The sequence below is a fragment of the Syngnathus acus genome, chromosome 6 (genome assembly GCF_901709675.1).
Source record: "Syngnathus acus chromosome 6, fSynAcu1.2, whole genome shotgun sequence".
NCBI classification, from domain to species: Eukaryota; Metazoa; Chordata; class Actinopteri; order Syngnathiformes; family Syngnathidae; genus Syngnathus; species Syngnathus acus.
The window spans coordinates 9,809,208-9,833,666 of record NC_051092.1 but is presented as its reverse complement, the minus strand read 5'-3'; the positions used below and the strand labels follow the sequence as shown (position 1 = coordinate 9,833,666).

At 41.0% G+C, this 24,459-nt stretch overlaps 4 protein-coding genes across 10 annotated transcripts in view; 2 read left to right on the top strand and 2 right to left on the bottom strand.

The window, feature by feature from the left end:
- Positions 1-55: 55 nt before the first annotated feature.
- Positions 56-7,470, bottom strand: parp12a (poly (ADP-ribose) polymerase family, member 12a). Of its 3 annotated transcripts, none has more exons than XM_037255456.1 (11): positions 7,059-7,470; positions 4,376-4,511; positions 3,854-4,139; positions 3,669-3,779; positions 2,815-3,010; positions 2,402-2,570; positions 1,768-2,003; positions 1,006-1,075; positions 805-932; positions 569-720; positions 56-426 (listed from the first exon to the last, which is right to left on the bottom strand). In XM_037255456.1, exons 1-11 carry the CDS (start codon positions 7,376-7,378, stop codon positions 170-172), a joined length of 2,061 nt encoding a protein of 686 aa, XP_037111351.1. In that variant the 5' UTR covers positions 7,379-7,470; the 3' UTR covers positions 56-169. The 3 variants fall into 3 exon arrangements, with proteins under 3 accessions (XP_037111351.1, XP_037111353.1, XP_037111352.1); XM_037255458.1 differs by having other exon boundaries at positions 1,768-1,997; XM_037255457.1 differs by having other exon boundaries at positions 3,669-3,773; positions 7,059-7,469.
- Positions 4,762-6,093, top strand: LOC119125034 (proline-rich protein 13-like). The gene is made up of 4 exons (XM_037255467.1): positions 4,762-4,871; positions 5,101-5,140; positions 5,231-5,706; positions 5,960-6,093. Exons 2-4 carry the CDS (start codon positions 5,125-5,127, stop codon positions 6,005-6,007), a joined length of 540 nt encoding a protein of 179 aa, XP_037111362.1. The 5' UTR covers positions 4,762-4,871; positions 5,101-5,124; the 3' UTR covers positions 6,008-6,093.
- Positions 7,471-7,812: 342 nt separating the features above from the next.
- ccdc113 (coiled-coil domain containing 113) lies at positions 7,813-10,762 on the top strand. Of its 2 annotated transcripts, none has more exons than XM_037255466.1 (9): positions 7,813-7,928; positions 8,280-8,409; positions 8,564-8,725; positions 8,801-8,938; positions 9,244-9,354; positions 9,421-9,513; positions 9,596-9,703; positions 9,875-10,030; positions 10,109-10,762. In XM_037255466.1, exons 1-9 carry the CDS (start codon positions 7,867-7,869, stop codon positions 10,238-10,240), a joined length of 1,092 nt encoding a protein of 363 aa, XP_037111361.1. In that variant the 5' UTR covers positions 7,813-7,866; the 3' UTR covers positions 10,241-10,762. The 2 variants fall into 2 exon arrangements, with proteins under 2 accessions (XP_037111361.1, XP_037111360.1); XM_037255465.1 differs by having other exon boundaries at positions 9,241-9,354.
- srgap1a (SLIT-ROBO Rho GTPase activating protein 1a) overlaps positions 10,757-24,459 on the bottom strand; it is a 41,739-nt gene continuing 28,036 nt past the window's right edge. Inside the window, exons 12-22 of one of the 4 annotated variants that reach the window (XM_037255454.1) lie at positions 24,385-24,418; positions 22,724-22,784; positions 22,119-22,196; positions 21,875-22,009; positions 20,744-20,849; positions 20,359-20,583; positions 19,347-19,426; positions 15,458-15,638; positions 14,775-14,912; positions 12,816-13,206; positions 10,757-12,312 (exon numbers count right to left, since the gene is read on the bottom strand). In XM_037255454.1, the coding sequence (XP_037111349.1) occupies positions 11,905-12,312; positions 12,816-13,206; positions 14,775-14,912; positions 15,458-15,638; positions 19,347-19,426; positions 20,359-20,583; positions 20,744-20,849; positions 21,875-22,009; positions 22,119-22,196; positions 22,724-22,784; positions 24,385-24,418 (1,837 nt within the window). In that variant the 3' untranslated portion in view covers positions 10,757-11,904. The remainder of the gene's footprint in view (positions 12,313-12,815; positions 13,207-14,774; positions 14,913-15,457; positions 15,639-19,346; positions 19,427-20,358; positions 20,584-20,743; positions 20,850-21,874; positions 22,010-22,118; positions 22,197-22,723; positions 22,785-24,384; positions 24,419-24,459) is intronic. The other 3 variants (XM_037255455.1, XM_037255452.1, XM_037255453.1) reach the window with 3 other exon arrangements.

Below are 24,459 nucleotides of genomic sequence, written 5' to 3'. Positions count from 1 at the left end.
ATATTACACTTGTGTGATTATTAAGAATGCTATAAAATGAGATAAGACAGCTGTATTAATCTTGAATATTTTTCATTTGTTACTTTGACCAACTGTTCCAAACAATGATCATGTGATAAGCAAAGTTCTCGAAAACCCCTTATCAAACTTTAAGCAACAACTGCTACTGCTACTCAGAGTAGTTAATAATGTACTCAGGATAGATTTGATGACTTTCAAAGATGACAAAAATGTTGGGGTTTTTCACATCATCAACACAGCTGTCATAAAGGGTTGTGCTTCCACTTTTGGCTGGTGGACGGGCATACTGGCTGCTTCCCTTGATGGAGTCGCCTACCAAGACCAGGGCCACAAACATACTTTTGTTCGAACTGCTGGCTGTGGCATATCGGTTGGAATAAGAAGCCTGTTTGGCAAAGTAGCTCCCTATAAAGACAATTTATTCAAGTCAATAATGAACACGTAAACTGCTTTCGCAATAGATTTGAACTTCACCTACGTTGCAAGTCAACAAATTATTTTTAGACGGGAAAGAGGATTTAGTCTTCAACAAACTTTGATGTACTACCTTTGCCGAAGGCGGTGCCGTTGCTGCCGTTCATCCTCCAGTCAAAGTTTTGTTCACAGATGGCTTCGATCAAGTTCTCGTTTGTCCCGTGGAACAAGTACTCCTCAATCACAGGTTTCCCGCCATTCCTCTTCTTCATTTGCTCTCTCTGCCTGAATGCACATAAAAAAATGAAATGCAATTTGTGTGGTTGTGTGTCTTATCATTTTGACTTTCAAGCATGGTGTGATATTTACAACTGAAAGCGTGTCCACAGAGAAGGGTTCTGGATCCTCTTGACACTCTGGATCCTACTCTTTGGCATCGTTGCTTTGAACAAAGTTTCAATCCTGTTGTACTCTGTAGATTTGGGAAGAAGCACGAACTGACAGAGTGACAATAAATTAGTTGACAAGAGGCTCAAAATGTCGAGCACAGTAAAGAATGTTGAAGGAAACCTTGTATCCAATGTCAGGCAGGGCAGTCTTGTCCCAATGGGGAGGGCATTCCGCTGTGACAACTCTGGGGCTGTGTAATGATACATTTAAGAAGTATTTGAAAACAACTGCTATGCGATTCCAGAAATGGGTTCACAAATGCGGCTAAAAACCTCGATTACAAATTTGTATTCGTGTTACGGGGGAAAAGTAACATTTTTCTTTGCATTTTGAAAAGTTGACACATTAAACTTGTTCACACAAACCTGCAGATAAAAATTGCAAACATAATACAGTACACATAGCAGGAGCTTGTATTGGTTAAAAAATCATTTAAATATTCACTGTGACTAAAATTTGCTGCATAAATTGGTGGTTGCGCTAAAAGTGCATTTACAGTTTTGTGAGAAAGTGCTTTGACATCTTCTCTTGGCACTGCACAAACTGCTGCAGAAGTATAATCAAATTTGTTTTCTGAAAGAACAATGACTGCACTAGTGTCTACCATTCATCTTTTGGGTGTGAATTACAGACGTAAATTAATTAAATGGGCTATCGTCCTCCGTTGTCACTTTTGTTATGTATATCTAGTGCTCATGGTATTGCCCACAGACTGACGCACGCATTCCGTCGCACACTACAATTTTAGGAAATTTCCCCAAAACAATTGTAATCTTCATAAACTTAAAAGAAATCACATTCTGATCTACCAGTTTTAAAAGCACTGCATTAACAGTCCCTGAGAATAAAAACAGCATCTGAATGTGTAATAGCCAAACATACCTGTTCCGCATGACCTCCACTTCATTGGAGGACACAAAGCGAGGCCTTCTTCGGACCTCTCGCTTGGTGGAATATTTTATATTTTGCTGATACATCAGTGGAGTTCCCGCTTCATTTTTGAAGTAGAGCTCATACTGATGTTTGCCCATCGTGAAAGGTATTTGCGTCTTCTGGTCTACCAAGTAAGCATTCTCCAGCGCTTCAGACGTGAGAGCTGTCGGCATGTTAACCTGGCTCTAAACAGCATGAAAGAAACAAGTTGGAACATCCATCCATCCATGCATCCATTCATTCCTTGAACCGCTTATCCTCACATTTTAAAATTTAATTTTCAAATCGAATTGGATACCGAAAATGATTTAGACAACTTCAGACAGTTGAGTGTTGAACCACCAGTAAGTCAATTTACAACAGCTAAGACGCGGCGATCCCGATGGGAAACAAAACACAATTTGTGGTTTGATAAACCTTGAGGTCAACCAGTGTCGGGGAACAGATTGTGTTTAGCGCAACTATGGTCAATCTGTCTGACTATGCAAACTCAAAACCTTGTTCTGGAAACCCAACGGCTCAATTGTCCAAAGAATGAATTGGATTACTCCAGTACAATTATAATACAACAATTCCAACGAACCTGACCAAACTCATGCCATTTGCCGATGTCTTCCTGCCAGTACCAGAGCCACTGTGTTGTCAGAATGAAGTGACGGGCCTTCATCACAGAGGAGGCTGTGGACAGGCGACGCACGGGAGAGCCGTTGCAAGTCATCGACGTGAAGTCAACTTCGCTTGCCTGAGACTGGCTGAAAAACAGCAGTGAAAATGTAAAGTGCATGCAAGCTGACTCCTCATTAGGAACACTTGCACAAGCAAATGAAATCCAATACGAGTTGGATACAAAAGTGAATTTTCAAACAATTATCTGTTGTGACATTTCAAAGAAGTATTCAGTGCCTGTGCTGAACAACTGTAGTGGAGGATCCATCATCCACCAAAAAAATACCTTAAAAATTAGCTATGGCTATTAGACAATACAATGCTACAAACCCTGCAAAGTCAAAGATTTTTAATCTTATAAACCCGGTTAAACTCAAGGGCTGGCCTGCGGAGCTTGAGTCTTTTGCTGGGTCACAGTAGGCCTTTTCAATCTCCTCCATGTCAGTCAAGTCTTTCCAGGTCAAGCCGTCCTTGTCCAAAACCTGCCATCTGTAAGGTAAGCTCCAGTGGACACGAACACATTTCTCTGCAGGGAACAAAAAAAAAAAAACAGCATCCTGTTGCAATACTTCCAGCTGATTGGGTGATGCGGCTGTTTGTTCATCTGTCTTTTGACCAATCATGTCAAAGAATGATACTATCTTTACCAACTAAAAATGAACAAAGCACTTCTTGCTGTTCTTTTAAAAAGAAAACTGCTGGTAATTCGGCGAGAACAGAATTAATTGCAGTGCCCATGCATTTATCCACCGGCATCGCCGTGTTTGGTTTGTTCTCCTCCCCCTGGCCTCGGAGCTTGATTTTGTCACAACAGTGGGCTCGGAACAAGATGAATGCTTGGGTTATTGTGAACTCATTAAAACGACAAAAATTCAGCTTGCAGGCAAGGGTAATGAATCGAGCAGATTATTCCAAAAATCCAAATTCTTTTTAAATTTCAAATCTCACAATTGTTTTCAAAACGTTTCTCTTCTCTTTATTATCCTTAGTGTGCAATGCATTTTTTTAGGTAGTTACTATTTTCCTTGACTTAGTGCATGTCAAAACTGCGCACAATGTTATAGCTACATAGTCAATTCAAAGAAAAACTTGTCCTCATATAAAGTCTCATCATATAAGATATAGTATAAGATACTATCATACTATCATATAAAATCTGAAAATGAGAGCCGTGTGCTCATTACCTTTATAGGCGCAGAATTTTTTGATGAAGTATAGGCAGATTTCTTTTGTGTCAGAATCACTCACTGGCTTAGTTGCACCCATTGACCCAGCGGGACGTCTCACCACTGAAAATATTGCATGTGACAAACACACATATTGGACTAAAGGTGAAGACAAACTATGATTTAGAAATTATTTTTACAACCAGGAGCAGCAGCAGCAGCAGCACCAGCAGCAGCAGGGCCGTTCCAATGATTCTCGATGATGTATTTATTTTTGTAGACTTTTGGAAGACTCTTGATCATCTCTGGACTGAATTTTTCAAAACTCTTGTGCGTCATTGCATCAAAACCGTGGTTTCTGGAACACGACGAGCCTTGTTTACAGACTCCTGTGGTGAAATGGGCCTTGCAGATGTGAAGCTTGAGGCACCCAGAAGTGAATTTGCACAAACCGCTTTCACCCTCGCCCATATTGTAGTATGAGCATATCTACGGAATAGTACAGCAGAGCATGAATGCATTAATACACATTATAATTACACTCATTCCACTCTTTTGAGAAGATTTTCAACATCATTTTGGACTGTGTTTGGGTTGGGATGTACCAAATCAGAGAAATCAAGTCTTTCCGTAACAAGCTCAAGTGCATTTGTTTCAAAGGTAAACTGCAGAAAAATGACCCACTGAGGAACTCTGTAGAATCCGTTAGCACCAGTAGTACCTACCTCAGGAAGAAGGTAAGGGTCATTCTGTATTAACAGCTGGAACAGTTGTTTTTCTGAAAGGTGTTGCAAGTCAAATTTCCTCAACAGTTCTGCATTGTGTGGCCAAGTCAAAAGGTGTGGTTGTTTACACTTAGCTCTAAAAAACAAACCAGAAAAAAAAAAAAAAACTGTATCAGGGAGTTAGGACACAAAAAGGAGGGAATGCTTGGAGACGTGAGGAAATTGGAGACAGCAATTCAAGATGACATCACATCATCGTCTCTGTGAATGTATGTTTTCCCACCGTATTAACATGTACAGGTGTACCTAATAAAGTGTGCAAACATCTGTATATTTTTGCGGCTCCTTTATAAGTAAACAATGACGACATTTTGTATTCACTTGTTCCATGACATGTAGACGTGAAGCAAAGGGCGTGGGAGTTTAAAAGGCTGGGCGTAGGCTCCTGGAATGTTTGTTTGTTTCTTTGCGGAAGACAGCCACAAAACAGGCACAGGTGAGCTTTCGGATCACTTCTTACTTACATGCTATCCTTACTTAAAATGTGTTTTTTCAAAGCGTTTTAGTTCATTTGTGACTTGAATATTAGTTTCTCATTTGCTTGTTATGGTTGTTTCCATTTTTATACTTTTTGAATTAGATTATTATTAGTGGTTTTGTTAATGTTCAAGTTTAGCTTCTATCTATTCAATGCATTCCATTTATTTTTCTCAATGTCTCTCCAGAACTTCCTATAACACCTTGTAGCCATGTGGCCAAATCAAGGTAGACTATACATACACATGGCGTGATTTTTCTGGGGTGCAAAATGGTGGCTCACTGTGAATATTTTTTGTTTTTTTTGTTTTACATTAGGTACTTCCAACCCAGCCTTTCCCCCTGGTTATAACTCTGCATACCCAGCCCCCGCATTTCCGCCCCCAGGAATGTATCCCCAGCCCCCGCATCAACAGTACCCGCCTGTCCAGTATCCAATGGGTGTCAACCCAGCCATGATACCGAACGCACCTCCAGTTATGCCACCTTACGCGAGGGCTCCAGTACCTCACTCCTACCCCGTGGCACCTGGCGGGTACCCAGTCGGCGTCCACCCCGGTGTGTACCCATACTCTTCAAAAGGCTACCACCAGCCTTATAAGACCCACTACAACAAGGGCCATCTCTACCACGCGGGGGTCAATCCACTTTATCCCTCGAGCAGGGGGATTGGCAGCTCCCTGACTGGCATGGCCATGGGATTGGTGGCACATAAAGCCCATAAGAAGTTGAAGAAGGGGAAGAAGCTGAAGAAGATCCACAAGTTGCATAAGTACGGTTACTATGGCGGCAAGGTGAGACTGACAACATTCTCACATTACGTTTCCAGTCTTTAACTCAAGTGGATCAAAAGTGGAAACATTTGAGTTGTTGTGCAATTCTCTCAAAGAAAAGGGTCTGGAAGCTTAGTAGAATTGAACTTTGGGGATTCTACTGTGATTCAACATGTTCATTTTGAGCTGCGGCAACCAAAGAACGAATGATACTTTTCCTCTTTTTTCAAGCAACAAGCCATTAACATACTTATAAATCTGTCTGTCCTCACAGTATTCCTCCAGCAGCAGTAGTAGCAGCAGCAGCAGCGACTCAGACTGAGGTCATCCATCATCCAACTGTATGTTACCATCCAAATATTGAGAGGCTAACTTCTAAAGGAATTATCAATAAATACTTTAACAGAATTTCTGTGTGCACACTGTACTTCTATCCAAATAGAAAACGGGTCACTAATAAAAGACATTATAAAAAAAATACTTTCACAGCATTTGCAAGAAGACAGGTCACTATTTCATAAGGTATGTTTTATATCAGTCCAGAAATCTTTACCCCTAATTCCGCTAACATGTTGCAGCAATTGATTGGCATTTCTTTGCATTCCCAAAATTACAGAATGATTCTTGTTGTTTTCCTAATAAATAATAATAATAAATGGGTGGATAATAAAATACAAAAAAAAACAATGTTTAATACGGCAGTTTTCAATAATACATTTATGAAATTTAAAAGAATTGGCTTAGCAGCAGCGGCCGATGTGAGAGGTCTGCTTCCTCGCACTTGTGGCCGCCCTCGCCGCGGGGTATGAATGCTGCTGTACAGTAATTTTCTGAGGGAGCAATCCCAAAGGATGAATAAAGTTAAGTAACTTAATAGCAGGCCTTTATTATTTTGGTTCATTTGCAACCGGTTTTCTGTTGTTGTGGACACCTGGGGGCAGTATGTTCGCTTATGCGGAGGTAAAACACCTGGGTGACGTCATCGCTATCAATTAAACGTGTAGTATCTAAGAAACCGTAGCAGCACAAATTAAAAAAATTGCGGCACAAACCAGCACAAACGAACGGTACCATTTTGGGTTCATTTTGAGCAGATGGGGGGCTGGGTGAACTCTGGATGACCTATAAAATAATCTTTTATAACTAGAAAACCGTTGCTGCACAAACGAGAATTTTTACGGCACAAACCAGCACAAACAAAACAGACTATTTTCATTAAATTTTGCGTGGGGTGGGGGGCCAGCTTCACGCAGGTATAAAAACAAGTCATGTAATTATTCACAGTCGGTAAGAATAACCAAATGTAGCAATGTAAAGTGTAATATCAAAAAGCTTACGTGATTGTACAAACCAGTACAAAGCATTTCACTCACCCAAACACGCAGGTCCCCAAAACATAAAACTTGCATAGGTGCAAACTCTCACATTGAGTACACCCGCCAGGTTTCTTCGAGCAGATCCGTAGCGAAGTTTTGGCCACAATCACGCTGTCTTGGCTTAATATTTGACCAACAGCGACGGCAAGGACGCCGTTTTGCACTGCAATCCTGGCTTCATCCCTAAAAACCTGTTGAAGAATTGACGGCGAAACAAGAAAGTTTTGTTCCAGTTTCCGAGTCAGGACTCCAAAGTCCAAACTGCCTTGGTCGTCACATAAAGTCTGGATGATAAAATTTGCCACTTTTGCTGTCATCTCGGCGCGAGCTTGTCGACTTTTTCTGCGGTCTTGCGGAAGTTGTTTTCTCCCAACCCAACTCTTTTTTTTTTCCCGAAACGAAAGTGAAACACGCGATCGAAGAATTTCCCTGTATGTCAGATCGCGCGAGAAGCTTGGAGAGACTGACGGAAATTAGATTTACCCACGGTCTCATAAAAATGGAAATCGATACAAATAATAAATTCAACTCATCTGGTGTGTGATTTGCATGAGTGAACGTGAAAATGAATGTGTAGCCTTTGCGTATTAGTAAACAACAACATCAACTACTTACTTAAGGACTTATTTAATTAAAATTGGAATTGACTTTGTTTTAATGTGCAGGCAAGAGAATTGTTTTCCTCAATTTCATTACCAGGAAAAATAAAGGTTAAACAAATTCAAATAAACTGTACGTACTTCCAGTAACACTGGCCATAGCAACCATCACAGTGTACCTTAGCAACCTGGAACATTGAGCCCCAATGGAGAAGAAAAGCCCACAAAAACGACAACAAAGCATCTCCGCCCGTATCCATCAGCTACAGTAAATACCGCTCGATTTAATCCACTTTGAATGAAAAAAATGCAAACCCTTTTCTCCTGGTTTTAACAATACAAACAAAGCTATTGCTAAGTGATCTCGGCGATCGATGTTGGTTTTCACGATAACTATCTGAGATCGTAACTAATCCATTGTCAGTAAACTGGCCCAGTAGACGCTTCATAGTACTTAAAATGTAATGTTGAATTCGTTTACCTTATATGGTGTGATAGAGGAATTAACAAAGTGCAGGTATTTAGCTGTACTTATTTTGTCTACTAGTTTTTGCCCCCTTGAGTCAAGTTCTTAAAATTTTGGAGGCTTTTTACTAAATTAAATCTACCCGTCCACTAGAAGTTCCAACGCAGCACTCTTAGCAGAAAATGAGCTGTTTGAACGTTTTATCACCCGGCTGGATCAACGGGACCAATCGGCCAAGCCTGCAAATCTGGGTGTTGCCGCCTGTTGCCAAATGGAAGACGGGGTAAGCATACACCTACACGCTGCACAACTGAACATTGTTATTTTAGTAAATGTTGTCGTAAATGTAAAAGTTTTTGATCAACTCTTGTATTAGCTTTAGTGGTGTTTTATTTTTAATTATGTATTTTTGCACCTTTATATGACTGACTTGTCAGGGGCCAGGTTGGAGGCAGACATCTGAGGGCAACTTGCCTGACAGCCTTCTGCAGCTGACCTTGGGACAAAAACTGTGCGTTGCACAAAGGGAAGTAGCAGAGATGATAACAGAGCAGCAGAAAGACAAGGAGAAGTCGGAGAGAATTCTGGCCAACTACAAAGTTTGTATCAGGAAGTAGAATCAACATAAATGTCAAATGACCCCTTACATTTTCACCTCTGTGGCTCTCTTTCAGGCCTCCCTCAAGGAATTTGAGCTGCAGCAAGCAGACATCTGCAAAGAGAAGAAAGACTTGGAACAAAAATTGTTCAAACCATTAAAGATGTCAGAAATGAACGAGCCAGAGAAGGTGCTCCACTACATCAGTAGTAAGGTACCTTACTTCATGTGGGCGTTAAACTGCAGAGAATACCAGGCCCTTATTATCAACATTTATCAAAGAAGAGTCTTATGTTTTTTTTATTTTTTATAAATGTTCCTTTGGAGTCTATCTTTCTGTCTTGTAGAAATTGTATTGTAAATTGAAACATTATGTACAGTATTAGCACTATAAAATGTATTGTCATAAATATGTCAAGATGATAATCTTGACGTGAATAGTGAGAGGTCTCTTCTCTTTCTGTATTACTGTTAGTTAACCATCCTGTTGCCTTTTTTGTACGGGACGACATTAAGCAGAGCACCCAGTGTGACAAGTTGAAAGTGAAGATCCAAGGCTTGAAGGCACGGGAAAAGAAGCTCCATCTGCAGATGCAGGAGAAAAGAGAGCTGCAAAAGGCAGGACTCGAGGTGAGCACGGCAAACATACGGGGGACATCCTCGACCGTATATTCTTCAATTGGCTTTTACATTCAGGACATTTTCTTGGAAGACAGCGAACAGACAATCGACCTCGAAGAACTCCAAAACAAACATTCACAAGCACAGCGCGCCTTGAACTCCTACAAGGTAGATCACATGTTTATGTTAGGCACAGCCCTTTTTAACTACTGTTTGCTAAATGTGGCCTTGTGTGTCTTCTCATGGATAGGAGAAGCTTCAACGTGTGACGCAAGAGTCTGCACAGTTGAGCAGCAATTTCACAAAAAAGAAGGAGGTGCTGGAGAAAATAGAGGAGGACATATTACGTGTTGAAGAGGTTTGACAACATGTTTTTTTCTTGTCTAATAAACCCAGCTTGTTCGAAAACCAACTTCAATATTTGTTTCATAGTAGAAAAGAAGATCGGACTGAAATCATATTACAATGTGGATTTTCCTCATCGACGCTCTCTCTTCACTCCCCCCCCCCACACTTTTTCTACTTGAAGGAGCGTTCGAAGGCTGAGGCCCAGAATAAGCAGCTGCGCCGCCTGATGTCCACTTACCAGGCACCTGATGTCGCCCAGTACATGCACGTCAAGGACAAACACAAAATGCTGCAGCAGAGCGTTCACATTTGGCAGAGAAAGGTTGGGATTGCTGAGGTAAACTATTCCGGGCTTAAATACAATTAGGTCTCCTTATTTTGCTTGATAACTTATCATCTCTTTTTCTCTTCCCAGATGACCTCCAAGTCTAAATTCTGGAGCCAACACAGAGGCTCTTCTATCAGTAGTGGTGATGCTGGAACTGCTGACAGGGAAGGTCCAAATCCACTGAAGCTGCCATACATAGCCCAACATGGGAAAGCTTAGATTTAGAAAAGGACCGCTCGGGTTCATCAACTTCAGGTACATCATCAAACATCTGATACCTTCCTACAATGAATTGCAATCAAATAATCGTATTGCGTTTGTGGCAAAATAGACATGATGATGAAATCAAATGATGTCAGTATCCATGAGGAATATTTCCCTGACAATTCTTAATGTGATTTTTGCTTTCATCCCAACTGAAGAGTTTGGAGATTGTGCAATGTACGTTTCAATTTGTTTAATTATATCTGCACTGTAAAACTAAAACATTTTACAGACAGAAAATGTCAAAACAGATTTATTTTCTGTGGCAAATCACTGTTTGCGTGTCAATTTGGACTGTGGCAATAAAATGCTTAATGATATCAATATCCATTCACCATAATGTAAGAAATGCTCCAACGTAAAATGCTTTACCGATGTTAACACAAAGCTTCGATATAGTGCAAAGTAAATATTGAATAAAACAGCCTCTACAGTTGTAATACACTGCATGGTGCAATAAAAATGACCTTGGACTGGGCAAACTATTTCATTTATTAGAAAGAAATCCTTTGAGGTTCATAATCCCTCAAGCATCTCGGTTATGCTGTCACATACATGCCTTATCTACATTTACATACATCGATGTGCAGTGGGTGAGCTGCTCAGTTCTAAAATATTGTCGCGTGTCCTCACAGCACATGACAACTGAATGCATACGTGTCCAGAAACATCTTCAAAGGCACTTTCACAAGTACATTTTACGATATTATTACCGTATGAGGAAAGCACACTTGTCCACAGGGATGTTTTGCTTACTCTACATTGTTTGCTCTCTAGTCAGATCTACTCGGAAACCAAAAATGATTACAAAAATAATGAGCGTTAGTAAAACTAGGTATTCAGATTTTCACGAATATAGATACACAATGTCTGTCGATCCACTGACAGCGTAAACCTGCAAATTCACTCTTAAATGGTTTGTAGTGTTCTAATGTTGGCTACATTTTCAACATTCGCCCAAATCACTACTGAGATTTAAATACAGAACTATACATGACAATCGCACACATTGACACGAGAGACTTCAACTCCTTGTTGTCACACATCAAGTGTTTGTGATCTTGACAAGCAAGTCCTTTTTTTTTAGGTCTACATAGCACTCCTGAGAGTCTCCATGAAGAGGAACTAGAGTACATACATCAATCCATTAGAAGGTCCACATCCATGCTTCAATTGGTCTTTGGCTAGGATGCCAACTAAGCTACAAATTAGCATTCCACATCATATTGTGTGCATATTCTATTTCATGTACAGTACTCACAAAAGTTAGCAATAAATTGGCTAACAGGTGAAATTTTAGGATGAAGCTAAAATCCACAAAAGTCTTTATGGGTGAACATAATTTGACTTCTGACTGCAAATGTTCACCCATTTTCTGTGAGTAATACAGATTTTTAAGACATCTATGCAAATCGTATCATGTGACGCAGTTCATTGTGTAGTGTTTTTTTTCCAATGATACAGCACTCAGAGAAGCTTTTGTGTTTTGTCTATTCTAAACTTCACATTAGTTTTCAAACTTCAGGACTGTGATTTTATTCTACAGAGCAGTGGTGGGGAGCCTACAGTTTCTGTCGCATGCCCCAGTGGAAGATGCTGCTTCTTTTGCATCCCAAACATTACATGGTGCAGGATTTGTCCAGAGAATCTTGAGATGACATGACAGGAGGCTGTGATACCTGGCCGGACTTGGGCAGGACCATCGGTTTGGGTCTCAAAGCGGGCGGCTTGAGCTGCACGCCCATGCGGGGCGCCACGGCGGGTTTGAAGGTGCTCACGCTGTCGTTGGTCGAGCCGGCACTGCGGCGAAACGGTGGCTCTGTGTTGGCGGTGGACCTCAGCATGACACCGTGGATGGGGGGGCCCAGAGACTCGCTGGAACTGGCCGGCGTGGGACCCACGCCGCCACCCGGGGCTTGTCTCTGTTCCAGGGTGTCCAGCACCACGTCAGGGGCGTGCTTGGCCGAACTCTGGCGCTCCAATTCCCGTAGCTCATTTAGAGCAGTGTTCATGGTTTCTTCGATGTCCTGTGAGAGACAAACAGAAAGTTTAAGAGGGACGGAGGAAACGAAGCTGAAGAATATTTTAAAAACTTGGAGCAGTATCGCAATGGAGTGCTCATCAGAATCACTTGTCTGAAGTATTATTTGAAATAGTCAAATACTATTAATGAATTAATTGCAACGTACTGAATCTTAATTGCAACGTACTGAATCGGCATCAACTTCTGGAGCGTTCATAATTAATACAGTCAATTAAAATAGCTTTATATTGTTTTAAGATTGGTTATTGGATTGGATATTTTCCCACAGTCACAAAGTTCTAAAAAGCACGATAAAAGGTAATGTGAACTACTCTATACTCTAAAAGTGCCGTGCTGCCTGGCTGCCTGTCATGCTGGTCTCTTGCGTGTAGTTAGCACACAGACCCTGGAGCAGAAGACAGGTGACAACTAGGCTTTTGCAGGGTGGGGCAGGACTTTGACGGCGGAGGGAGTTGCGGCCCGGCACGCAGCTCTTCCCGCGCTGACCTGTGCAATGGTCTCCGGGTCCAGGGGCTTGCCACCGTGGTGGTGGTGGTGGTGATGATGGTGGTGGGCTTCACTAAAACCCGTGTACTGGCCCGACGAGGTGGAGCGACGAATGGGTGGGCTTTCCATCTTCTTTAGGGACTCGTGCCGGCTGATGTTAGTCAGGCTGCCGTGGCCGGTTCGGCGCCGACGCTCTGGGCTGTCTGCGGGTAAATGGTTACGGCTCCGGAGAATGTCGCGCGGGCTGAAGTGGCCAAGAACTGGGGAGCCTGTCTCGGGAGTGTTCCCATGTACGGGATGACCTTGCTGAGAGGTATGCAGCATGCAGTGGATGTCACTAGGGCGGGCAGGGGGGCGGCGGGACGGCGGGTCCAATCGTTTTCTGTGCCTGCTGGGATAGAAATGAAAAGGAAACAACAGTGATTCAAACCTTGAGTCTCAGAACTGTGAAGTGGAGAATTCTGTCACTGTTTGAATTCTTTAGAGGACAATGAAACCGATACAAGCTTTGGGGTGAGCAAAAAATCAATTGGTGGAAAATTGGTGTTGGGAAAGCAAACGACAACAGTCACTAACAATCACCTGCAGGTGGCGATGTCTGCACGTATATACTGTACATAAAAAAGCCACATGTATTGAGAGGCATTGAATTGCCACTCATTGGTTGTCTTAATATGTCGTTACACTATCAGCTCTGGCAACATTTACTATGATACTCATCTAATATGACTATCTGAATTATATGACTCCATGTTTCATCCATAAAAAATGTGAATATTTGTGCGTTGCCACAGTCCTGTGAAAAGTACTGATGCCCAATGGTAAAAAGAAGACACAATAATGCTAGGACCAAACAGGGACAGGTGAGTGTGCCTGCGAAAATGATTCAACCACAATAATTCAACATGTGTGGGTGTGCGGAGCAGCGAGTGAGCAAGGTGAACAACCAGTAGGTGCAGATCACCTGGGAGATAATCAGTCGTTGTTGTGAGGAAGAGAGGAACAGGTATTACGGATATGATATATGTGAGTCCTAAGGTGTGTGTGTGAGTGTGTGTGTGTGTGTGTGCTTGTCAGGCACAGAGAGGTGAGAGAGGGAGAGCGAGAGAGAGAGAGAGAGAGAGAGAGAGAGAGAGAGAGAGAGAGAGAGAGAGAGAGAGAGAGAGAGAGAGAGAGAGAGAGAGAGAGAGACAGACGTTTCAAGGTCACTAAATGCAGCAATGAAGAAGTGGAGCAGCAGAGACAAAATACACTCAAATGGTCAACAACCTGCTGTCAAAATCACTTGGTTTGATTGTCAGTGCAATCAGTTGAGTACAGCATCATAAGAAAATCATGGATATTTATTTTTCTTTGGTTATCTATACTGTATAGATGTGCACAGCACATATACAAAGTCTAAAAAATGCCTTGTTATAATGAGAGGTTTTTGCGATATTAAAAAACAAGATTAACTTTATCACCATTAACTAGCTTCCAATCAGAGCAAGTGAACGCCTTTGATCGCCGCAAATAGTTTTAAATTAGGCAGGGGACTGTACCGGACATTCGGGTTTTGTCTGTGTTGTGATTCTCAACAATCTGTCTCGTATTTCTTTTTTTATTGACAATATTTCCGGCTAACAGCCCCAGGCTGGTTTCTGTGCTTCCTGCGACATGCATTCATTTAAATGCTACTATCCACAGATCTGAACAGAAGATGATACACACCAGCACGTTAGAGCAGCCCACCGATTCAACATGGCTACGTAGCGGCTACATTGGTGGGGGCAACGTTTCCATCAAAAACAATGCATGGATTTTGAAAACGCGAACATTGATTACGTCGTAATGTTTTGACAGTTTGAATTTTTTTGTAAAGAATTCATCATATTGACGTGTGCAAGTCACACCCATAGTTTCAACATTGCTCTTGAAGAGACAGCCTTCAGTATTCCTGGCACACATTCATACACCAACCTGGTGATGAAGGCCTCTGAGATCCTAGTGTCAGTGGGTGAACTGATGTCTTTTCCTGAGCATTTATCCTCGCAGGCATGGCCGCTGCTGGCCTCACTGTCAGCCTTCTGGCTCAGCGTGTCCGAGAAGTTGTCATCTCTAAGACAGAGACACATTGAGAAACAGAACAGAGTCAGCATGTGCTTTGGCCTCTCAAAGGCTGATATTCACAAGTCACATTTCTGTGCCTTTCAGTATGCCTGATAGGCACTGCACACACAAGGAAGGCTGAATGGGTTTCAGAAAACTATGTTTCGAAAGTACATCTGGAGGCTTTTCCCAGCACACCCCAAGAGCAGAACCATTACCTGGCATAAAGTGTTCTCTACGATGCATGTTTTATTACGGGCTACTTTATGGGACATGGAAAGACCACAACCAGGTCTGCACTTGCACTCCTCAGCCTTTTCAGTTTGAAAATAGCACAGGATGTGACGCATCCTGGCACGACCAGCACTAAATCCTGCTGCTCTTTAATTAGGCAAGAAGACATCAGCAAGTGCGCCTTCAGGTGATTTATTGATAGAGACACCGTGACAGAGTGCATGGTTCAACAAGTAGGTTTAAAAATCACATTTCACATCCACTTCCACTGCAATGTAAACCACAACAGTTTACATGTCCATTTATTTGAGGTCACTCACATGTCCTGGACCACGATATATTGGTGTGGCACCAGGCCGTCTATGCCGTTGTGTCGCCCCTCCCACCAGTCTTCTGACGCCCGCTGGTAGAGCAGCAGTGAGGCACCCTTCTTGAAGGACAATTCTCTTGAAGAGCGCCCAACGTAATCAAACTTGGCAATGGCTTCGATAGGCTCGCCCTCTGTCAACAGAGAAGATTAAACAGGTCAGGTACACTATGCCAAGTGTGACTTCTGGAAGACTGCATGCCCCTCCCAAAAAAAAAAGCCTCAATATTTCAGCTCACATTACATTAAGGATGCAGTTAAAACATATCTGATGCAGATGTTTGTACACGTGGATGCTCGCGTGTGACAGCTGGTGCACATGGAGTTAGGGTGCTGACTGTGTGAGTCAGTTTTGCTATTTTAGCTTGACAACACAGCACAGGGCCTGGGGAACGAACACACTGTATTTATAGAACCTGGTGAAAAGAAATCTAAATTAGTCAGAGGGGAGTCAGTAAGTATGTAGATCATTAGATTGAGTTGATAACTGTACAGGTGGACCTCTGGATGACTGACAGGGGAAATAAAAATGGGCAATAAATTTCTGAGGTAGTTTACTGCACCTCAGATAATTCATTTAAATGACTGTGCTCTTCTTCTTTAATGCACTGAAATGCGTGGAAACTCAATAAAGTGAAGTCCAGAAGACTTTTTTGAGCAGCAACTGTTGTGAGGTCTCTATTGCTTATATGCGAAATTTCATATTTTTCTTTTTCTTCATTATTGTCACGCACAGTGAATCTTATTTTTGAAAGCATTTGCAAACCCATCGGGCCTGGTCAGATCTACCTCACTTTTGCTAAAAAAAGTGTTTAGGCCTTTATGATGTTCAAACCAGTAGTGTTTGTTGTTGCCACGGCGATGCCCTGTTTGCCAAGAAAAATTTAACTTATTTTGATGGTTAGCCCATTGCATGAAAATGTATTCAACTTTCATATCAAGACAGGCAAAATAATCAATATTGTTTTCAAAATTTTAGCAAGTGAATGTCAAAATTCCCACATAAACCAAACACTTTCTTCCATCTCTTTTGCCTTACAATAATTCAATATTTAAATATTACAGATAGATTTTTGATGACTTTTTTGGGGGTTTTTGCTACTTCAAATCGCTTTCTACAATCAAATATGTTTTTTGCTGCTGGATTGCTTCATAAAACTATTCCAGGATAACAACATACAACTGCACCAGGGAACCAGTTACACAAATTGAACAGAACATTGCAAATACAGACTTTGTCACTTGCTCACTTGGTCCTGAAAGTCTCTGCCAGTAAGTGCCGGTTCGTGTCTAAGTCTCCAAGCTAGTGTGCACTACGGCAACCCGATCTAAAAATAGAATCTTTGTTCCTCCCTGCCCTCCTCCTACTCACTTCAAGTCAGACGTGTGGTCCCTGGACAGATGCAGCCCTACCAAACCACACATCCTCTATGTAAACTGCTAGGAGGAGAGAAAAATAACTTTTGGGCATTTTTACAGTGAGCAGGCAAGTGATTATCTGTGCAGTGTGGAGGTTACTTCATTTCTCAATGTGTACTTTTCAATCTCAGTGATTGTATTCCCGCATCTAACCCCGAGCCCAGGGTAGCAGCCTCAATGAGTTGTCGAGAAAGATGCAATAAACGTGACGTGACTTCAACGAATTGTGACAAGCAGGATTTTACTGTCTGAATTAATTGGGCTGAGCTGCAATGGACACGCTGTTAATAAAGCTGACCCTCGTCAGCACATAGGATTTTCCTTCCTTCTGCTTCTCACTTAAACACATGTTTCCCTTTTTGAAATTCAGTTGCAATGGAATCTCTAAAGTCAAACATTCTGGTCTATGACACTGGATTCAAAGTTGTTCTAATTCTGATACTGTTTCCTCATAACAAATAATGCAAAATGAACTGTGCCTCTCTGGGCTCAACTCTATGAATGATTTAGAACAATTTGAATATTGCTAACATACTAGCACGGGAATAAGTAAAGCCACAGTCCACAGAAAATAAATAAAATAAAGAATTATTTTGAAGCGAAATAGTAAAAGAGTTAACGAAATTAAGCTTGTCGAACCAAAATTTCCTCGCAAAAGAACATGAAACCAGAAATGAAACTCAGTAAGCAAGTTAAATGTTCTTGCACAAAAACTGCCTAATCAGAAGAATTATCTTGGCATACAAACAACATGTATATTTTGCAATGTGTTACTAAAAAAATGAACAATGCACTGTGTCCACGACTTGTATGTTGAAGAAATTCTAAAAGTCTAAACTTGCTGTGCCTCACTGCAAAATAGAATATTGCCCTTCAACATGTCCATTCCAATAAAACATATGCCTGTGGGTACATTTGACAACGAGGACATCATGGTGTCCTCCTACAACGTGATATATAATCAATGTGCCAATTTGTTCAACTTCGACCTTGTAGCAAAATCCCCAGCTACTACAGTATCAATTTATCGATGGTGTGGAAGATGTAACACTATTAATGTCACGGCATGTGAGTCAGTGAGCCCCATGTTACATCATTCTTTATGGTCCTTCTGTGCATTCTATTCCAGTATGACGTGATAAAAGGTTAAAATCATACCCTCCCAGAGAGATGATTTCTCCACAGCAGCTATTTATTACACACCCTTAATTAAAAAGTCTATTGCTGATGTTTATGTATCATTGTGCATTTGAGCAAATTCTCAATTAGAAATGATGGAAATTACACTGACCACCATCATCTAGTCTAGTGGAAGATAATAAAGAACTGAGAACATTTATTTGGACCCTGAAATGAAATATATATAGTGGACCCTCGCATACTAATGGTTAGGGCAACCACAATTCATCTATCACAGATATTTTTCTCTAAATATTATTCTCCAACAGTCTTTTCTCAAAATATAATTTTTTATTTGGGGGGGCACCTTTTTTCCATAGAAAACACTTATTGGTTGTATATGCCTGCTTATATCTTGAGGTTTGAATAATTATTTGCTGGTTTTGCAATTCACAGGCGGGCCTGGCTGCTATTCTCAGCAAATAGCTGGTGTCCACTGTGCCTAAAATATCGATCTAAAATATCCAATATTTTTGCAAACTCACTTCAAGTTATTTGAGTAGTCGTCGGGAAAACGGAAATATTATACATCGTCTTTTAAAATTGGCGCTCAATGACATTACTATGTTTGTATTTTATTTTTCTCAAGCAGCTGTGTGCCCCCTTGGTGATGCTTCACATCTGAAAACCACTGACTAAGCCATGCAAAAGAACAATTGGGGTTAGGGGACTCTCTGTCCAGTCCCATACCAGAGAATTGTCACATATATCACTTTTCAACATTTTTTCTCTCTACTATATTCTGAATGACAACACCAAGATCTGTTTTTCGCACCTTAACTAATGCTGTCGCAACTAAATCTGACACTCCTGTCAGATGTCTTATGTTCACTCTTTCTAAATTATGACACATCGAAAAAACTAATTTACAAACTGTGATCCTAAAGCTTCAAACAAATACTTGTGTTTGTGAAGAGGCTCAGTTAGTTGGTTTTGGCTTTACAAAAAAAAGGGGGGGGGGGGATGTTGAGGCAGCGCCTAGGAAAAAGCTTAAACATTAGAATACTAATAGTCGTCCATCCTTTTAAGCCCAGTACCCCTGGCCCTTCAAGGTTATTGCAATTAACAGGCTGAAAGGCGGGATTAGCCGCGGTGAGCTGGGTTTAGCCCTCACAAAACCACTGAGGAAAGCATGTGTGGCATGACTGTAAAGTTTGACAAGACAGTTAGTGTAAATATGATGCTTTGCTTCATGGAATGACGAAGACTGTGATATTAAATGCAGCAACTATGTCTTTACTCACCATCCTCACTGGTGTGTGCTTCTGTGCCTCCCTCATTGTCAACCTCCTCCAGTACCCCATGCTCACTGTAGGGACTCTCACTGCGGGGAACACGAACAAACGGGCAGTCATGGATTTATCATACAAAGGGGTCTATTGCTTCTTTGGCCAGCTGGAAATAAAGGAGGCTTGTACTCATGAAGAGAAAACAGTGGTTATTATACTGTAGGTATTCTATGTGGATTCAGTCTTCCATTTGTAGTTTGCCCTCCTTTTCCCAAATGGTCTTCCTCTGACATCATGGGAGAGCTGAACACATCTCTGTCGAACAGATTACCCTACTGACCGTCTCCTCCCATGGTAAAATGTCACTAACCACCTCTTATTTTACAAGAAGGGAGGCAGCCAAGAGTGCAAATCTCCCAAGGGATTCATGTGGGGTCATGCTGAGATGGGTGATTAGCTCTAGCCAGGGATAAAACCGTGTCAACTTGTGGTGACTCAACCAAAAAAAGAAAATCAGAGGGTGACAAAGAAAAACCTCTAGGTTGAGTGAGTCTTATTTTTGTTTCTTTCCATAGAACGGCCTTCAAATATGTTAATTTGGTTCACCTAATCACAGATGACCTCTCCTTTCGTACAACAATGATTGTTTCAATCTACCATTATCACCAGGGAAGGTTTCATTAAGTAAAATAACTTCTTAAATATAAATATAATAAATATAATAATAAATATACGACATCCACAGTTGCAGGGTGGCTCTCATAAAGTAGAAAAGTGGTTGCCATATGACGGTTTAGCTGGATGCCAATGTTTGACACATAGCAAAATAATAATAACAATAATGAATCAGAAGAAAAAAAATTGCCAATAAATTCATTTAGAAAATATGTGACCTCATTGCGATTCGTCTTTTAAGCTTGGTTAGGTTCAACCTGATTTAGACACCAGTAACACAGTAGTAGCACAGCTAGGAAAAGAGATTTTGGTGGAAACTCTATTAATTATATTTCTAGTCATAATAGTTTACCAATAATCTCCTCCTGCCATGCACTTTTCATAGATTGGCCCATCCAGTTCTTTGGCATCTGGAAAGATTGTCTCATTGTGAATGATGATGGTCTTGATGATCTCGTTGACGTGGGCCTGGCAGGAGACTTGGTCCTGGCTCTCCGGTGTGGGCATGAGTGTAGGGCCAAAGCAAATGGCCAAGTTGTACGGATCCATCATGTTCTCGTCACTATACTGAGATAAGCTGTGGGGGGGGGAAAAGTAGACAGATTGAAACGTGTGACATTTCAGGCAGACTGCAAATAGCTGTTGTGGAGAGAAATTTAAAAAATGTATTTTTGAATGCAAGTATGAAAAGCTTTTCAGATCCCCCCCCCCCCCCCCCAAAAAAAAAATTAACTTACTGGTTGAGGAACGCAAAGAGGTAGCGCATCACAACAAGGACTGATCTTGGAATGGTCAGGAGGATCTTCCGAATGAACAGTGCTCTGTCGTACAGATTATCTATTCCTACAGCAGCAACAATGACAAAGTAGAAAAAGTAAAAAAAAGTTCTAATGGAGCATCCTTCTCGCAAAATTCATAAGGAGCTTGTAGATATGTAAGTGTCCTTGGTGGCACTTGAGGTTGCTTGTTATATTTGGCTGAGTTGTGGTTCTGCTGGCTGCTAAAAATAGCGTTGACACCCTCCAGTTATTCTGTGCCATCTGGGCACCTAGGGTAATTGTGATGCATGACAGATTTTATGAACAACTAAGGTCTTGGGTGACTCTATGGTCAAGCAAATATCTACTAATGCACTACACATTTGCACCTAAAGCGGGTATCTTCAAATGGCAAGGTCTCTTGCGGGCGCATGGTTGATAGTTGTTAATAATGGAGTTTTTTTTCAGGCTGCTGTCACAGAATGTTGACAAACGGTACAGTAGGTCATGATCACATGACCATAATGATGGCACAACCAATCAAATAGTCTAAGGCTCTAAGCCTATGTTCAGAAATTGACTTAGAAAACAGAAATCTTAAGATTGAATAGAAGGACCAGTCCTCGCCTTGAGTCATCACCTTATTGTGATGGAGGGGTTTGTGTGTCCAAGTTATCCTAGGAGTTACATGAGGTGGTGAGGGACCAGATAAAGCCCAGAACCCCTTTTGTTTGTGACCTAAGGCCTGTGCAAAAGACTAAAGCAAAACCTCTATGGTGCACATTGCACAATGAATTCCAGAAGTAGCTGCAGTGCTCCTAAAAAACAATCATCTGAGAGCACTTGAACTGAAACGTTAGCCTGAGGCTAATCTCAGTAACTCCACATTGAAAAAACTTTTTTTTCTCCAAATGTGGAACCCTGCTGGGCACACAGCCCACACTGCTATCATTGTCATGTTGAGCTGGGGAACGTAAATAGGAATCTCCATCACTCATCTTGCACAAGTGCACTAAAGTACACTTGGGAGCACATTCGACCTACACAACATTACACAAAGCAGCATTACAGCACACATTGGTGATTAAAGAAATACACCCCTATACTTACGGATGCAGGACAGCAGTTCACTGAATCTGTCCTTGGGGAAAAGAGGGTTCTCCAGGCCACGGAAGTAGAGTTTAAGCACGCCTGCCACCGAGTTGATGTCATGATTACTCTCGTCGTCTATCAGAGGATCATTTCCTTTAACATGGGCACAATAATGGAGTCAGTTGGAATGCACAGTTGAGTGTAAATTACATGTATCATGTGGAAATCAGAATTCTTCCAATCTGTTTTGATGAATAAATACCTCTTTCAAATGAATTTTTAATGTCGTTGACTTCCAGCTGGGAACCAGATACCCGAAATATTCCTTGATGCTGGAGACCTACTCATAGAGACAAAAAGAAATAGTCAGGAAATAAGTACGGAAGGCGAACATATCTTCATTAGCTGAGAACAGAAAAAGACGGTGCTTTGTTCTACAAGGCCACATTATGTTCTTTATATCCCTCCACATCCCTAGCTAAAAATCATTCGAGTTAGGGAATACTTAAGTGTCTCCAAATTAGTATTAGGATTCATCAAAGGGTAAAAGGTCAAGGATCAAAATGAACTATAATTAGCACTTTTTAAGCCCTCAATTAGCGTCTTAAAAATGCAGCAGACAACGCGGAAAACTATAGGATATCATATTTAAAGCTTTGAGGTAATATTCTTTAAGAGGGTCATTTCAAGTACAAAAAAAGCTTTGAACCAGGCTGTGCATTTCCCAAGGAATGTGAGGGAAACTCCCTTGTCACACACCAACATTTTGCTTTGTTCATAGTCATTAAATGACAAACGTTGTTTGAGGATCTCTGGATGTGGTACTTAAATGACATTTTTCTGTGAGGGAAAGTAAAAACAACTCACCATACAAATTTATGTAACGAATGCAGCTTTCAACCACGCGAGGAATAGCTTGCCCAGAGTCCTTGAAAAGATTTAAAAGGTACGTATATTAGCTGATGCATGCTTAATCGAAGAAAGCAACTCATTTTGAACTGAACTGTAACAAATTTCAAAGACAGTCTGTGTTTTGACATTTGCACAGTTTAGAGACAGCATTTTTTAACATATGTTCATGCAAACACTTGCTGGAAAGCTTCATTTTATTTAGTAGTACTTTTAGTCCTAATACAATTATCAAATTTCTTCAGGACCAATGTCTTTAGCAAATGTAAAAACACATTTTATTAATCTAGAGTCTCAGCTGAGTTATAACACGTGTCATCACTGTCCAACAAAGATGTCTCAAAATTATTTGAGTGTTTGTTTTTGCATTCAAAAATGATTTCATTTGTGCTTTGGAGATTTAAAAAAAATATATATATCTTTGTGGAACCGCGACAGCATACAAACATGCACATGGTTTTTTTCTAATACATAGTATGTTAAGCAATGACAAGAGGGTTAGTGTATAGTTTGCTGACGCAGACAAGAGTTGACTTCAGGTACAATTTGTAATTATTACCACTTGTTTGGTTTATGAAATGATAAACTCCAACCACTTTTCTTACTATTACAGGGAGTATGTATAAACCTGTGTTTCAATGTTAAATAATTTCAAATTCTAATATACAGCAGCAATTTCTTGTCTCTGACAGTATTCACATCAAAAGCCTGCTTGAAGCAATGATCATTTATCATTTAGATGGCTTGACACACTCGAAGCAAAGTAGTTTTATGAAGATACATTTACTAAATGCACTCATAAGTGGGCTGCACTCTTGCTCTGGTTCTGTGCCAGCCACGGCTGAAGACTGACTGCACAGGAAAGCAGTGCATGCTTTTTTTTTTATGATACAGTGGATCTGTTTACAGCTCTCAGGGGTACGCACAGTCCAAAAGGGTCCATGCCAATGCTGGCTATCAATTGTGGAAGTGGCGACTCGGACAGCTGAGGAAAAGGTCTGGTGCGGCAGAATTATGTAATAGTATCTTTTCCGCAAGGAATACGGGTGACTGATTTTCATATTAAACTACTAACTTTTCTATGCGGATAATACTCATTCACACAAAAAGTTGTTTCCAGCATTTAGCAATTAACATTTTAGCATAATGGTTTTTTTTGTGTGCAAAATTAAAAAAACACACACACAAAAGCAAATGGAAACAATCAAAGTCCACAGTTAAAGACCTGAATGCGAATTTTACAATGAACCCTGAAACCTTGATACCATACAAGTTTATTATTGAGTGGTAACTGCATGTTACTATTACCTGTAGTAGAAACGCATTTTCATTGTTTCACTATTGCCGTTGAGGTAGTTCACCCTACAGTGCCACTTTTTCATATATGTACTTAGAAGCCTTAGAGACTTTTGGTACAGATACAAGTTCAACAGTGTAGATGCTCTTTGTCACAGCAGCTCTATGCATTTTGTAAATATTGCAATTTTGTAATTTCACCTGTAACCAAGTCATATCTGTCTGAGTCAGATGCTATTCAAAATACAATGAAGCAAAATGTTAAAGCATTAAAGAAAGCAGGCAAGCAGAAGGGGCTCCCCAAGATGCTTCAAGATGTCTACCTGATGACGGGCATGTGAGTTCCGTCGTCCACGGCTACAGGCAGGCAATGCGAAAGAGAAGGAAAGAAGCAAGAC

What these genes read in the sequence shown, in the direction of transcription:
- LOC119125034 (XM_037255467.1), top strand. An exon ending in ACGGTTACTATGGCGGCAAG is followed by an intron (nt 5,707 to 5,959) that starts GTGAGACTGACA and finishes CTGTCCTCACAG; the next exon opens with TATTCCTCCAGCAGCAGTAG.
- ccdc113 (XM_037255465.1), top strand. Translation starts at nt 7,867, where the DNA reads ATGGAGAAGAAAAGCCCACAAAAACGACAACAAAGCATCTCCGCCCGT. An exon ending in GTTGCCAAATGGAAGACGGG is followed by an intron (nt 8,410 to 8,563) that starts GTAAGCATACAC and finishes CTGACTTGTCAG; the next exon opens with GGGCCAGGTTGGAGGCAGAC. An exon ending in TGCAAAAGGCAGGACTCGAG is followed by an intron (nt 9,355 to 9,420) that starts GTGAGCACGGCA and finishes TTTTACATTCAG; the next exon opens with GACATTTTCTTGGAAGACAG.
- parp12a (XM_037255456.1), bottom strand. Translation starts at nt 7,378, where the DNA reads ATGACAGCAAAAGTGGCAAATTTTATCATCCAGACTTTATGTGACGAC. An exon ending in AAAATTCTGCGCCTATAAAG is followed by an intron (nt 3,011 to 3,668) that starts GTAATGAGCACA and finishes TGTTCCCTGCAG; the next exon opens with AGAAATGTGTTCGTGTCCAC. An exon ending in AATGGCATGAGTTTGGTCAG is followed by an intron (nt 2,004 to 2,401) that starts GTTCGTTGGAAT and finishes CATGCTGTTTAG; the next exon opens with AGCCAGGTTAACATGCCGAC.